Source organism: Dryobates pubescens, chromosome 22 (assembly GCF_014839835.1).
Source record: "Dryobates pubescens isolate bDryPub1 chromosome 22, bDryPub1.pri, whole genome shotgun sequence".
Lineage (NCBI taxonomy): Eukaryota > Metazoa > Chordata > Aves > Piciformes > Picidae > Dryobates > Dryobates pubescens.
The window spans coordinates 19,961,474-19,975,410 of record NC_071633.1 but is presented as its reverse complement, the minus strand read 5'-3'; the positions used below and the strand labels follow the sequence as shown (position 1 = coordinate 19,975,410).

At 56.1% G+C, this 13,937-nt stretch overlaps 1 protein-coding gene across 1 annotated transcript; it reads right to left on the bottom strand.

The window, feature by feature from the left end:
- Positions 1-7,157: 7,157 nt before the first annotated feature.
- On the bottom strand, positions 7,158-8,353 carry LOC104298398 (prolactin-releasing peptide receptor-like). Its single transcript, XM_009898458.2, has one exon. It carries the CDS (start codon positions 8,300-8,302, stop codon positions 7,166-7,168), a length of 1,137 nt encoding a protein of 378 aa, XP_009896760.2. The 5' UTR covers positions 8,303-8,353; the 3' UTR covers positions 7,158-7,165.
- Between the last annotated feature and the right edge of the window lie 5,584 nt (positions 8,354-13,937).

Sequence of the window (13,937 nt, the reverse complement as noted above, 5' to 3'; positions counted from 1 at the left end):
CTGCAGGGACCATCCCTGCAACCTCTCCCAGCTCCCAGGATCTGGCCCTAGCTCTGTCAGGAGCAAGCACACTCCCCTCTTGTTGACTCCGAGTTGCCAACCCCGAGGCTGCTCTGACACAAAGGCAGCGTGGCAGGGGGGTTCTGCCAGCTGCTTCCTCCCATCCACACACAGCCCTGCAGGGCTCCAAGAGATATTGCAGCCCACAGGGATTGCTGGCAGGAAGCAATCTGGCAGACAACATGTTTAGAGGAGACTAATGTCTCCGAGCCACTGAACCATTTAATTGCCAATAAACACAGCCCACGTGGAAATAATTACAGAGACCCAGAAACTGCCTCATCTTCAGGGAAGGGAAGGAGCCTGCAGCCTCCCTGTGGCAAGTGTATAAAGGAAGATTTCTTGTTAATGCAGCAGGAGCCTGCCTGGGTGCCTTGTGGTGTTGCTTCAGGCTTGCAGTGGCCCAGGAGGATGCCAGTCCTTGCTGGGTGAGAAGGGTCAAGCTGTGCCCTTGGCTCAGCTCGAGGGCAAAGCTTACAAATGTGTCTGGCTGCCAGACCAGGCTTTGCCCAGGCTCCTGCTTCAGTCCAGGGTGGTTACTGCAGCACCTTTCTTGTCCTGTTTTGGGGCATCAAGAGCTGTAAGGACCTTAGGCCCAAACTTTGGACCTCTATTAGCATCCCATTCATGCTGGCAGCAAAGACAGAGCCCTGATAAACCTTCAGTGACCTTTCATCCACTACCAGTCCCCGGCATCCTTTTCACTGGGTCCCCTCATGCTCTGTCACCTTTCTCTTCCAAATCCTCCTCTTTCAGGACATTTAAGGAAACAGCAGCAGGAACACCACTGCCTGGGACCCCCATGCTGCTTTTGCATCTTCTTTGTCTCATAGGTTGCATCTGGCCTGCCTGGGGCTGGGTGCAGCAAACAAGGGGGATCTGGGCATGTTTTGGGGCTGGATGCAAGCAAGCAAGGTGAAATTTGGCAAGTTTTGGATTGGATGACTTCCAGAGGTCCCTTCCAGCCCCTCCATGCTGGGTTTTGGTGATTCAGCCTCCCAGGAACTCAGCAGCAATGCTGTCCCTCTCACAGCTCACCCTGCTGGTGCAGGGCATTGGCTTGCTGCTGAGGAGATGACACTGGGGACGTGGGTGGGGAAAAATGAGCTCTGAGACAGGGAACCAGGAGGTGTTGGCACCAACTGGCCAAGTGTGTCGTTCTGCAACTTGATGGCTGCCATCCTGCAGCTAACTAGGGAGCCAGGAGCTGGGCTGTGCTGGGACAGCTCTGATGTTTGACTGACACCTCAGGAATCCCTACAGGGAGGCTCCCAGAAGAGAAGCTGTGACTGCCCTGAGTGCCCGGACAGCTGCAGGTGATGTGGGGCAATCCCTCAGTGCCTGCTGAGTACTTTGTCCCTCTGCATCCCTCTTTGGCACAAGAGCCTCAAAGGTTTTGTCATTCAATTAACCAACAGCCTCCCCCCGGAGGGGGCAAACCAGAGGCCCAGCCGAGGTGGGTGGGAGACACCACCCCAGCTGTGTGTGTCCTGTGGCTGTCAGGGAGCTCAGCAGCTTGCTGCAGGCAGGAGGTGTGTGGAGAGAGTGACTGGGAGGCAGCTGGAGCTGGTAGTGGCAGGCAGGGCAGTCTCTGAGCAGCCTGACCCAGCGTCCTCCTCCTTTCTGCAGAAGCAGGAGCAGGGCTGCCAAGTCCCACAGGGGCTGGCAGAGAGCAAATCTGCTGGAAGAGGAGCTCGACAGTGTGAGATGGTCCAAAGCCAACGTGGCTGCTGATGCCAGCTAAGCAGGAATGTGGCCAACTGGCTGCTGGAGGGGTGATCTCCTGGAAACTTCAACCCTTTTCCTGACTGAGCCTCTTGCTGGAGACCCTTGCAACCCTTGGAAGCTGTAAAGAGAAGCAAACTGTTATGGTTTCTATATGACTCTTCCTTCTTCACCCCTGTGAGATGGGGAGAAATTACTTCAGGAAGCAGCTGCTGGTGGCTGAGGGGTGTGCTGGCTGGCATTGCTGGTGGAGCAAAGGTGCAGGACCTGAGACTGTGGCCTTCCTAGGTCAGGCCTGAGCCATGCAAGGTGTGAGATTAATTTTTGGCAGAGCAGAATCACACACTCAAGCCTAAAGAACAAGAGGACAGACCTTGTTGGGTGGAGCCCCAGTGAGAAGTCACCGTGGCCATGATGGATCTTGTCCTGGGCTTACTCCTGTGGCTCCTTAGAGGTCTCAGTGTCATTCCTCCTGCTGCTGCCCACCTTAGCTATCGTTCTTTCATCTCAAGATAGTTAAGTGTGAATTAAGGCTCTCAGCCTTTGCTCCTCACAGAGATGCTCCAGGCCCTCCAGAGGATGAATCAACAAATTTATCCCTTTTATACCCCCTGGTTTCTAACCACATCTTCTTGAGGAAAGCTCTGCAGAACATGTTTTGATCACCCATTTATCTCATTTCCTTTCATTAAGCAGGTAAATGGTGTTCTCCTTCCTCCAGCCCTGTTCCTTGAACCAGGGGCTGCAGCTGCTGGGCTGCTGAAGTGGCTCTGAATTTGTTCTCAGAAGGCACTCAGGTTTTGGCTCATTCTCACAATGAGCATTTTCCCACTCCCTGTAGGTAATTTAAGGAGATGAGCAAAGCAATTTGGTGGGGAACCTGGGGGTGGAGGTTGCTCAGTGATTAAAGTTTTGGATGAGGAAACCTTCTGCCTGCTGTGGCTTAGCTGGTAAATTGTTCCAGGTGGTGGGAAGGAAAGGGTGGCTCTCATTTTGTGAGGAAGGAAGGGTGATGGGTCTCCTCTTGCAGGGAAGGAAAGGGTGATGGGTTCCCTCTTTCCAGGAAGGGAGGGGTGGGGGTCTGAGCCCAAGCTGGGAGAAATAAAGGCCAAGAAGAGCTATTTAGGGCAATTTAAAGGGTTTTAATTAAGAGTGAGGTAATGGAGCTTGTGTTGGGAGGAAATGAAGAGAGAAAGAAGCAACAGTGGGCAGGGGCTGGTGATTTCCTCCTTGGCTGGCAGGAGGACTGAGAGCCCAAGGCCATCTTTGTAGCTCAGTTAATGCTCAGTGGGAGAAAACAGCAGGACCTGGCCTGATGCTGCCAGCAGGAGGGACTGGAGTCCTGCCCCTCTCCCCTCCACTTTCTGGAGTTATCTGCTGCCTATGGACAACTATGGAGCTGTGGCAGAGCACATCTGTGGGCTCTGCCCACGCTGCAAATGTCTCAGCTGATTCGAGGCTGGGGTGGATACCTTGGATTCAGAAGAGGTGTCTGGGACTTGGAGGCCACAGAGACCTTTATCAGATGGGGAAATGAATAAGGAAAGGGACCTGCTGGGGAGGAAGCTCCTCTTCTTGCTTGCTTTGCCTGCTCTCCAGCAGGGGAATCTCATTCTCCTCTATGACCCTCCTAGGGAATTGTTTTGCATTTCTCAGCAGCCTTTCAGAAGAAATGGATTTGCATCTCTGGCCACGTTTCCATCCCCTGAAGATGCAGGAGAGCAGCGAGGAGAACAGAGAATGTCACAGGATTCAAAACACCACAGTGAAAATGAACTCCTGGTGAACCTCCAGCCTGGCTTGGCTGTCACACAGCCCTTGTGTGGATGCAAGGACATCCTCTGGAAGGGTTTGTGCTCTGCTTGTTTCCATTTCTCTCCGTGGTGGAGCCCCTCCTGACCATGGGGTGTGGGAGGATGGGTGTCACCCCTTCAGGGACACCACGATGAAGAGGTGAGCTTCACATCACAGCAGCCACCCAAGATGGCTTTGCTAACCCCCAGATCTTAAATGAGACACTGAGCAGACCAAGATTAGCTAACAAAGGATCGTTCCCAACTCCCACGGAGCCCACTCTGAACGAGGTCCACCTTCCTCCCCCTGCAGCCTGAGCCTGCATCTCTCCTTGCTGCTCCTGCCCCTTCTTGTCTCTTCTGGTTTCTGTTCAATGTAATTGAAACCGTTGGGGCCCGCAGCAGCCCCAGCCTGTCCCAGCTGCACCTCTCTTCCTTTGCAGCTGGGTGGTGGTGGAGGAGGGGTAGTTAAACCCAGGCTGATGCTGGAGGGAATTCCTCGTTTCAGACTTCATGCTGCAGATGGTCAGAGCCTCAGCGTTTGTCTGCTCTGCATCTTTAGCCAAAGGTCAGAAAGATTTTGGGTTGGCTCTTGTTTGTTGTGAGACCAGAGCAGAGCCTGGCTCCTAAAGCCCCAAAGTGCTGCATGCTGATGGTGTTCTCCAGACCCTTTCATCCCTCAGGGAGAAACAATCCCTGTAAAGCCCAGAAAAGCTTCTTCCTGCCTCAAAACAACAGCACGGGCAAGGAACACATCTGGCAAGAGATGCTTCAACCTCCTTCACCTCAAGGTGACTTTGGCTTGAAGGATCTCTTATGACTTTGGCTGCAGGTCCCACAGCCTCAGCAGGACCTCAAGTTTGCCCCCAGCTTCCTCATTGGCTCCTCTGGAGGGCAGAAAATTAGAACTGCCCTTGGCAGGCACACCTGGGCTCTGCTGCAAGAGCTTGGGAGGCAGCAGGCAGGGAATGCAGCAAGCCCAGGCTGGGCACAGCGTGGGGGTGGGGAGAAGATCCTCCCCCACCATTCCCACAGCACTTAATGAGGTGGAAAGGTCGATGAAAGGTTGAGCTCCGCTCCTCGGCTAAACGAAATGGGATTTGGGGATTTCTGTGCAGTGCTGGCAGGAGGAAAGCCTCCTTCCAGCAGCTCTGCAGCCCAGCCAGGTGTGGTGAGGTAAGGAGAGCCCTGTGCCACCCTTCCCTCTCCTGGGGACATTCCCCAGCACAGGAAGTTGTTCCTGCTGAGGACAAGACTTCAATTAATATTTCTTTAAGCTGAGCCTCAGCTGAATTAAAACCAGCCAGAGGTGGGGGTGATATGTGGACACTTTGATTTCCCTCTGGGGCAGGTAAAGACAGGGATGGGCTTTGACAGGGGAGTCTCAGAAGATCTGCAGGCACCACGAGGAGGGGATCAGGAGGGGTCAGACCCTGTGACTTGAAAGGGAAAAAGCTGGAAAATATGAGCTGAGGAAAGGGAAAGGAAGAGGCTCCCTGGCCCCAGGGAACTTCCCAGGGCAACCAAGCCCCCGTGGGGAATCCCATCTAGAGGACCCCCTGCTAAAACCTCAGCAGGTTGCCCAGGATCCCAACATCCATGTGGGTTTGGAATCTCTCCAGAGTAGGAGACTCCACAGGATCTCTGGGCAGCCTGCTCCAGACATGTCCAAGGTGGTTGGTTTCCTGGGAGGTGATTAAGCTCCAGCCAAGAACAGCTCATTTCTGCGGGTTCCAATCAATACACACACACAGCCTGAGCTTTGCAAGCTTTTATTAGAGGGAAGGATGAGCAATGAACCTTCTGCTTGGCTTTGCTCCACCAGGAGGAGTGATCCAACCCTGGGGACAGCCCTGCACGGACACGAGAAAGCTGCGAAGCTTTGTGGGTACAGGACCAAGGTCACAGCCACCCATAGGCACTTTGCCTCTGATGGGTCCCTAGCTCTGCTGGCTGCACCACAGAAGACACCATGGTCCCTCAAGGACCTCCACAAAGGGCTCAGCAGGAAGGTGAGTTGGCATAATGAGGGCAGATAAGGGATCCTGTCAGGGTCCAACCAGTTGTGTTTGCACCTGAGGATGCCAAGCCGATCTCTGGCAGCATGAGTGACAGCCAACACCAGGGAGAGCTTGCGTGTGGTGGTGAGGACTTGTTGCCATTGGGCTTTAAGGTCTTGTCCATGAGGAGTGGTGGTATGCACATGGCTCAGCCACATGGAGCACAGCAGCAGGTGGTCAGCCCAAGGCATGGCCTTGGGCAGCAGAAGCTGTCACAACCCTGAGGCAGTGGTGTGGGTGTCTGTGGGCTGCAACCAAAGGCTCCTCCTCAGAAATGAAGCTATTCAAACAGGGAGGCGCTGGGTGCAAGGAGATGTTGTCAGTGCTTGCATGGACCCAGCTGATGGAGTCTGGAGACAACAAGCAGCACCTGGCTAACAGCCCCAGCCTTCACCCAGCAGTTCCTGGTTGGAGCAGTTCATCACCAGGACTGCAGCCAAGGAGCCTGAACATGACCTGGGATCAGAGGCAGACATCTTGCCCAGCAGCTCGAGATCCTTCTGGGAGCCCCATCCCCTTGGGTCCTTCTCATCTGTGAGAACACTTTCCCTGATGTATCCAGCTCTGCCTGCAAGCTGCTGGCTGGACCGACAGAGCCTCCAGGCTGCTTGCACCAGAGGCCAAGCAGCTCACGAAAGGCAAGCGGTGTGCCCGCAGCAGCCACGTGCTCCCCTGGCCTCCAGCAGGAGAATGCACAGTCTGAATGCACTTTGTCCTCTCCACAATGAGCTGTAATTTAAGAGGAGAAACAGAAAATTGAACCACTCCTGGGAGAGCTGCTGTTGGTCCTGGTGGTTGCTTAGGAACAACCTCCATCCCACAGCGTGCAGACCTGCGCCGTCCAGAGAGGGGCCTCGACGTACCCAGTGTGTGTTTGTCCTGTTCAGCAGCTGAGCCACCTCCTCAGGAGGCAGTGGGGAGAAGTCCCTGTGCCCCACACACAGGCTGGAGACTGCTCTGGCCAGCTGTGGGTCAAGGTGTGGGGCAGGGGCTCCATACTCCACTATGATGTGAGACGTGGGGTGGATGTCCTACGGCCACCGTGATGGAAGGTGTAGGTTACAGACCCCCCGTGGAGAGGAGCTCCACACCCTCGAGCTATAGGATAGAGACCTCCTAACCAGCCGTGGGTTGAGATGTAGGCTACAGACCCTATGACCAGGCACAAGGTGGATGTAGGTCATATGCTCTGCCCCCAGGCAGGACTGGTGGCACTGTGAGCTCCAGGTGAGCAGTTGGACTTGGTGGTCTCAAAGGTCTCTTCCAACCCCAACTGTTGTATGAATCTGTGCTGAAGGTACAGGACATAATGCAGCCCCACACCCAACCATGAGTCAAGCTGTGAGGTGTAGTGTGCAGACCCCGTGCCCAGCCTCAGCATGGGGTAAGGTCTGTAAAAGCCTTGTGGGACAGTCACTCATGCCAGGCCCTCTTCACTTCCCTGCCCCACTACCCCAGCAAGACCTGGAGCTGCCAGAACGTGGCTGAGATGTTGCTCCTCACCACGCAGAGTCACTGAAGCAAAGTTCACACCAGGTCTGAAAGCAAAACTGATCTCTTGGGGTCCTCCAGTGAAGAGAACCTACTGTGCAGAGCTATCTTGTCCGAGAGCCCGGTGGGAGCATCTGCCAAGGTGGAGCAGGTGTTGAAGCGAGAGGCTTTGCAGGACCTGGTGCTGCAGCTCTTCCTCTTGCGGTAGAAGCAGCTGCTGAGGTGGAGCCAGAACTTGTCGTGGAGGGCGGCGTAGATGAAGGGGTTGTAGCAGGCAGAGCTCATGGCGACCAGGTGGCACGAGACCTGGATGACGTTGACATACCTCTTGTCCAGGATGGTGAACTCCTCGTCGATGTCTCTGATGAAGTTCACCACCTGGAGGGGCAGCCAGCAGATAGCAAAGCTCAGCACCGAGACGGTGAGCACCCGGAAGGTCTTCTGCTTGGTTTTGGTCCATTTGTCCTGGCAGGGACAGGCGGCACCCGGGACGCTCCTCCTCCGCAGGTGGTAGGAGATGGCGCAGAAGGAGATGGAGACGGCCAGGAGTGGGAGCAGGTAGGACAGGAGCAGCAGCAGGCAGGAGTAGAGCAGCCGCGCTCGCTCCTCCTGCTGCCAGAACTCCTCGCAGATGATCATGTCGTGGCCGATGGCGTTCAGGTCCAAGTAGTGAGTGTGCAGCCAGGTGGGCAGGGAGGCCAGGAGGGAGAGCAGCCAGATGCAGGCCACGAGGCAGACGCAGGACCTGCGGCTCACCCTCCTGCGGAGGGGGTGGGCGACCACCACGTAGCGGTCGATGGCGATGGCGGTGAGGGACAGCACCGAGACGAAGACAGTGGCAGCCTGCAGCAGGGTGACAAAGTGGCACAGGAAGGTGCCAAAGAGCCAGCCCCGCACCTCGAAGGCGTAGGAGACTGTGAGGGGGACGCAGGCCAGGCACATGATGAGGTCAGCTGCTGCCAGGTTCCCAATGAGGAAATTGGTGGTGCAGTGAAGCTTCTTGGTGAGAGCGATGAGGAGGATGAGGAAGAGGTTCCCTGTGCATGCCACGGCCACCAGCATGGTGTAGAGAGGGATGAAGAGGGGCTTCAGCTGCAAGAGGAGGTCCAAGCCAGTGAAGAGAGGATCTGAGCTGTTGTGCCAGGAGTCATTGGGCAGCTGGCTGTGGGACATGCTGTGGTCCTGCAGCTGGTGCTGCTCCCTCTTGCTTTGAAGTCAAACCAAGATGAGACTCTCAGTCCTGGAGATGAAAGAACCAAGCTTTGGTTGTGCTTCTGGGCAAAAGAACTCGTCCCCAGGGCTCAGGTCCTCTTGCACAGCCCCGCAGTGATGGGCCAGTAGAGCTAAAGGACACCCTGATGGTTTAAGAGTGGCCATGGCCCGTGGCAGATGCAGCAGAGCTCCAGTGCGGGGAGGACAGGGAACTGGCTCTGGAATGGTTAACCAACCCAGCACGGAGCTGCAGGACCAGGAAAGGAGCTCAGGATGTCTCCTGGAGGGTAAGTCAGGAGCTGTGCCAGCATGAAGCATGGAGAGAAGGCACTCCTGCATGTTTGCTTTCCATTCTTCTCCTGCCAGCACCATCCCAGCCCCACCACTGCCCTCCAGCCCCCTGCTCTCCCACCCACCATTCTCTACTCCATGAGGTTATTTCCCCCTCGGTTATTTCTCTACCACCCATGGAGCTCAGGTGTCTCCTACCCAGCTGGTTTTCTTCCCAGCAAGAGGGAATTTGTGGCGCTCTGAACATGTCCACAGACCTCAGAGCAGCGGGAGGGGGAGTAAGCCAAACCTATTCCAGCAGAAAGTGGGAGGAAATGCAGAAACACCCCCCCTAGGATCCTCCTCCCAGTGCCCACAGCATCAGGCTGAGCATCTCTGTCCCTCACCAGCGCCTGGACACTCTAGAAGCTCTTTCCTGAGTGTCCACGGGGGCATGGGGAGTCAAACCAGCAGTAATTAAGTCTTCCTAGTAATTAATCGGGGGGATGTTCTGGTTCCTTACCTCAGGGCTGCATAAGCTGCAGGTGATGCAGCTCCAGGTCCCCATGTCCTGCCCCGGGGCCAATTAATCATCAGTGTCTGGAGTTCCACCTCACCCCTCTCCAGGAGCTGGGCCAGCCCCTCTGAGCATCCCCAGGCTCCTTCTCCAGCAGCTCTGTGCCACTGGGTCCAGCCGGGACCAAGCCCAAGGCTGGGGCGATCGCACTGACCTGACCAGGGGTGGGGGGCCGTGGGCGGCTCCAGCCTCGCCGGTATTCCCGGGAAGGAGAGGAAAAAGCAAATCCTTCCCAGAGGTTCTTCACCAGGAGCTCCCCGGCAGCCCCCGCTCGCAGCTGCCTTCTCTCGGGTTTGGGTGGGATTCGGGCTGCTTGGGGCTTTTAAGGCGTGGAGAATCAGGACATTCCCACCCCCCGTGCTCGGCGTTCCCGGTGTTCCCGGCGACGCGCGCATCCCACCCTGCCCGCCGCAGGCACCCACCCCACAGCCACAGCCCCGGCGGCTCGGGGGGCGGCGGCGCTGCGCGGGGTCCGGGGGAGATCCAGGAATGGTCTGGGATGCTCCGGGAATGCTCCGAGATGTTTCGAGAGTGCTCGGGGGGTGCTCCAGAGCTGCTCAGGGATGCTGCGGGATGCTTCAGAGTTGTTTCGGGGATGATCCGGGGCTGCTGCGGGATACTTTGTGGGTATTCTGGGGATGTTCAGGGAATGATCCGAAGATTCTCCGGGATGATCCGAGAGTGCCCCGGGATGCTGAGAGATGCTCCGGGATACTCTGGGAATGCTTTAGAGGTGCTCCGAGACTGCTTCAGGGATGCTCCAAAGATGATCCGGGGCTCGTTCCCCGCGCCCAGCTAATCCCCTAGACCAGCTTGGAACCTCCGGGAAATGAAGGGAGAGGAGGAGGGGGCGCTGGCAGGGGGAAAAGGGAGGGCTAGGGGGGGAAAACGGGGTGGGCGGGCACAGAGACCCCGCGGAGCTCCCGGTCAGCGGCCACAGCTGCCCCTTTGTGGGGTGCCAGCCCTGGGGAGCAGAGAGGGGACAACAGAGTTGGGGGACAGCAGCTGCGGGTCAGGGGGGCGAAGGGCACCCAAACAACTGGGTGCTGGTAGCCCAGCTGTGGGGCAATGGGTAGCTGGCCATGGGGTGAGGGTGGTCCAGCCATAGACCAATGGGCACTGAACCACAGGGCAAGCATGGCCCCAGTGATTCGAGACCCCCAGACAGCCGTGGTGTGGGGACAGGTGTGGGGCACGGTGTGTGCCCCGTGGAGCTGAACTCCCCCATGCACACTGCCCCCAAACCAAAGTGAATTCTGCTTTGGGGCTGGGGGCAGGGGAGCTGATTGTTGCATGGAGCCCCCAGCACTGCAGAGGGATTAGATTTCCACTTTTCCTTTTATTTCCTGGGGCATAAGAAAAACTCAGGCCAGGGCTGGATCCCAGCTGCCAGGAGCAGTGCTGGTACCACCAGCCTGGAAGATTCTGGCTGCTCCCTGTATCTACCAGCCCCAGCCCCACTTTCCTGCCCCTGGGAGATGAGGCAGAACTGCCCCAAGTGCAGCCACCAGGTCCCTGTCCCTCTCTCCAGCAAGCCACCAGCTTCTCCCATGGCCCAGGAGTAGCTCAGGTCACCCTTCATGGTGGCTGCTCTGGAGACGTTCGGTGCTGGCAGGATAGGCATGCAGGGGCACCAGGAATCTGTCTCCCTTGCAACCCACAAGTGTTTGCCCTCGAGGGAACATCAACAGAGAGATTTGCAAGCGCTTGGTTAAAGAAGCTTTGGCACTAAAATGCTTTCTGCACAGGCACTTGACAAAGCTTCTGAGATGGGCACTGAGTGTTTGGGGACACACAAGAACCAGGATTAGGATTTCCTTGCTTGACTGCTCCCTCCTCTGTGTGTTTACAAACAACCTCCATGTCCTTAAACCCAAGTGAAAGCCATCTGCAGCACTGCTGCCGCTCAGGAGGAAGCTGTGGCAATTTCCATGGCTACTGTGTGATTCTGTTATTGATTTCCCCCCAGTTTCTCTCCCTTTAGGCTGCGAGTCTTGGTTCTGGAGACAGCTGAGGACATCTGGAGCTTTGGAGTACAGGCTGAGGACATCATCCAGCAACACAATCACAGACTCACAGAACTGTAGGGGTTGGAAGAGACCTTTGAGCTCATCAAGCCCAGCTGCTCCCCTGGAGCTCACAATGCCACTGCTGCTGCTGAGCCCCTGCCACTAACCCACACCCCTCAGCACCACATCTATGCAGCTTTTAAGCCCCTCCAGGGATAGAGACTCCACCATCTCCATGGGCAGCCTGTGCCAGTGCCTGAGAGCCCTTTCTGGGAAGAAATTTCTCCTAATATCCAACCTGAAGCGCCCCTGGCACAACTTGAAGCCATTTCCCTTTGTCCTGTCACCTGTTGCATGTGAGAAGAGATTGTCCCCTCCTGGCTCCAACCTCCTTTCAAGGAGTTGTAGAGGATGATGAGGTCTCTCCTCAGCCTCCTCTTCTGAGGAGACCTCATGGCATCCTCCAGCCACAATCCAGAGTGGGTTTTGGGTTTAGGACAGGCAAGCCCCATACAGCTTAAGCCACCAGAACTCTTCCTCTGCTCAGCCCAGCAGGTGCCTGGCTGTGTGGATGAGCGGTGTGGGCACAGCCCCAGAGGTGGCTTTGCTAAAATCCTGCAGTGGGACCCCCAAGAGCTGCTGGGGCAGCGAGGCCAAGGCTTCAGCTGTGCCCACAGCAACCACAGGTGCTTCAGGAGGTGAAACCAATTCCCCAGTTAAGCATAAATTATCATACCAAGCCTTTTTCAGGAGGGACTGCTCGTGTTCAGCAGCTCTTCCTGCTCTGCAGAGCCCAGCAGGCTATTTGCTAAACTTAGGAGCAGTGATTTTAGTGATTCACAGAACCTGGGAAAGCAAAAAAGATACAGTGAGTAAAAAACCCCAAACCAGGTTTGTTCTGCTGGCTGGGAGAGGGAAGAGCTGCCCGTGGTGGTGAGGGGGTTCCACCTCCTCTGCCTGGAGGGATAAAGGTGCTTTGGTTCCCAGGGAAAAGCTCTGTGGCACCGATCCTGCACCGTGTTCAGGGCAGAGGTGAGGAGGGGCTTGTCCCTATTTTTATTTACCCTTTTTTCCTTACACCTTTGTAACCTTCTTTTGCTCAAATGCCTTTTCTGTTTTGTTAAACTTTCCTTCTAATCTTCCACATCGATGTAAGACTCTTTCTCTGGCAAGTTTACCTCTTTTCTCCTCCTGCCTGATTTGCTTTTCCCTGCAGGGAAGAAGGGGAGAGGGGAGGCAACCCAGATCTGTTCCGTATGGGGCTCTGGGGCTAGCAGGAAAGCTTCGACCACAGCACCCTTCAGGACTGGAGACCCCCTGGAGGTGCGTGTGGAGAAGGGGTGGGTGACCAACCCCTGATCCTGACCCTGACCATCAGGGTGGCTGCTGCAAGTGCTGCTCTTTGCAGGTTGCATCCTTCCCTCTGCTGTGCCCACACAAGCTGTGGTTTCTCCTCCATCCTCTCTCCCACCCCTTTGACCACCTTCTGGTGCCACCTCAGCGCTGCCTTCTCCGTGCCGGTATGGTTTTTTCCTTTCAGAAAGGTTTTCCAGCTCGTTTCAAGTCAGGGAGCTGCCAGGTGGGAGGCTGGTAGGGAGGAAAGGGCTCTAGACACAGGGTCCTGCGAGAAGTAAGCCTTAATTGGGCATTTATTAGTGTAAGGGAGCTGCCTCCGGTGACTGAATGGAGGAGCAGGAGGAGGGTAATGATGTCTGACTGCTGCTGAGGCGCGAGTGGCCAACTCTAACCTCGATGGCCGGTGACTGCAGTAATGACTCCATTTCCATGACATTATGCAGGAGTGCTCTGCCAGGCTGGGTGGTAATGAGCTGAAATTAACCCTAGGGCTAATTACCTTGCTGCCCTGAGCCTGCCGTGATGCTCAGGCAGGGCAGGGCAAGACCTCTATAAGGCTTTGAGCCCTTTGGGTTGGTTTTCAGCAGGGAGGGAACCCACAGCAAGCAGTGTATGGAAACCCACCTCTGTACTGGGACAAAACTGCCCCAAAAGGAGCCCAGAAGCTGTTCATGGCTGGCACAGACCCTCTCCATCCCAGCTCCTCCTCAGCAGCAGCTCTGGTTGTGCCCAGGTCTCCCAGGGGCAATCGGTGTCACCAGAATCATAGAACGCTGTGGGTTGGAAGGGGCCTCTGGAGATCACTGAATCCAACCCCCTGCCAGAGCAGGGGCACCCAGGGCAGGGCACAGCCAGATGGGGCTGGAAAAGTCTGGGCAGCCTCTCTGGGCAGCCTGCTCCAGGGCTCCAGCGACCTCACAGTGAAGGAGTTTCTCCTGATGTTGAGGTGGAACCTCCTGGGTTCCAGCACTCCACACATTCAGCCCTGGCAGGTAACCTGGCATGTGGCTTTTGGGATCATGATGGAATGTTCCTGAATCCCCCACCCCCAAATGGCTCTGATCTGCCTGGGGAATGGTGGAAGTGCTGACTAGGGGCTGTGGGGGAGGTTTCTGGGTAGGGTTTGTCCCGGCTGGGCAGGGCAGGAGGTGGTCTCTGAGATAACTCAAAGCAGAGTGAAAACAAAGCTGAAAGTGTTTGGAAGTGCAAGTTGGGAAATGGCCTCCCTGGGCAGCCCAGGAGGCTGAATTTCCCATGGACTTGCTGATGGGTTTGGGTCACTGAGGGCAGAGGATTACAAAGGTACTGAGAAGGCAATGAGCACCCAGAAATCCACCTGGGCTTGCAAAGTTCGTCCCAAAAGACATGAGAAGCTGCTTTCCCC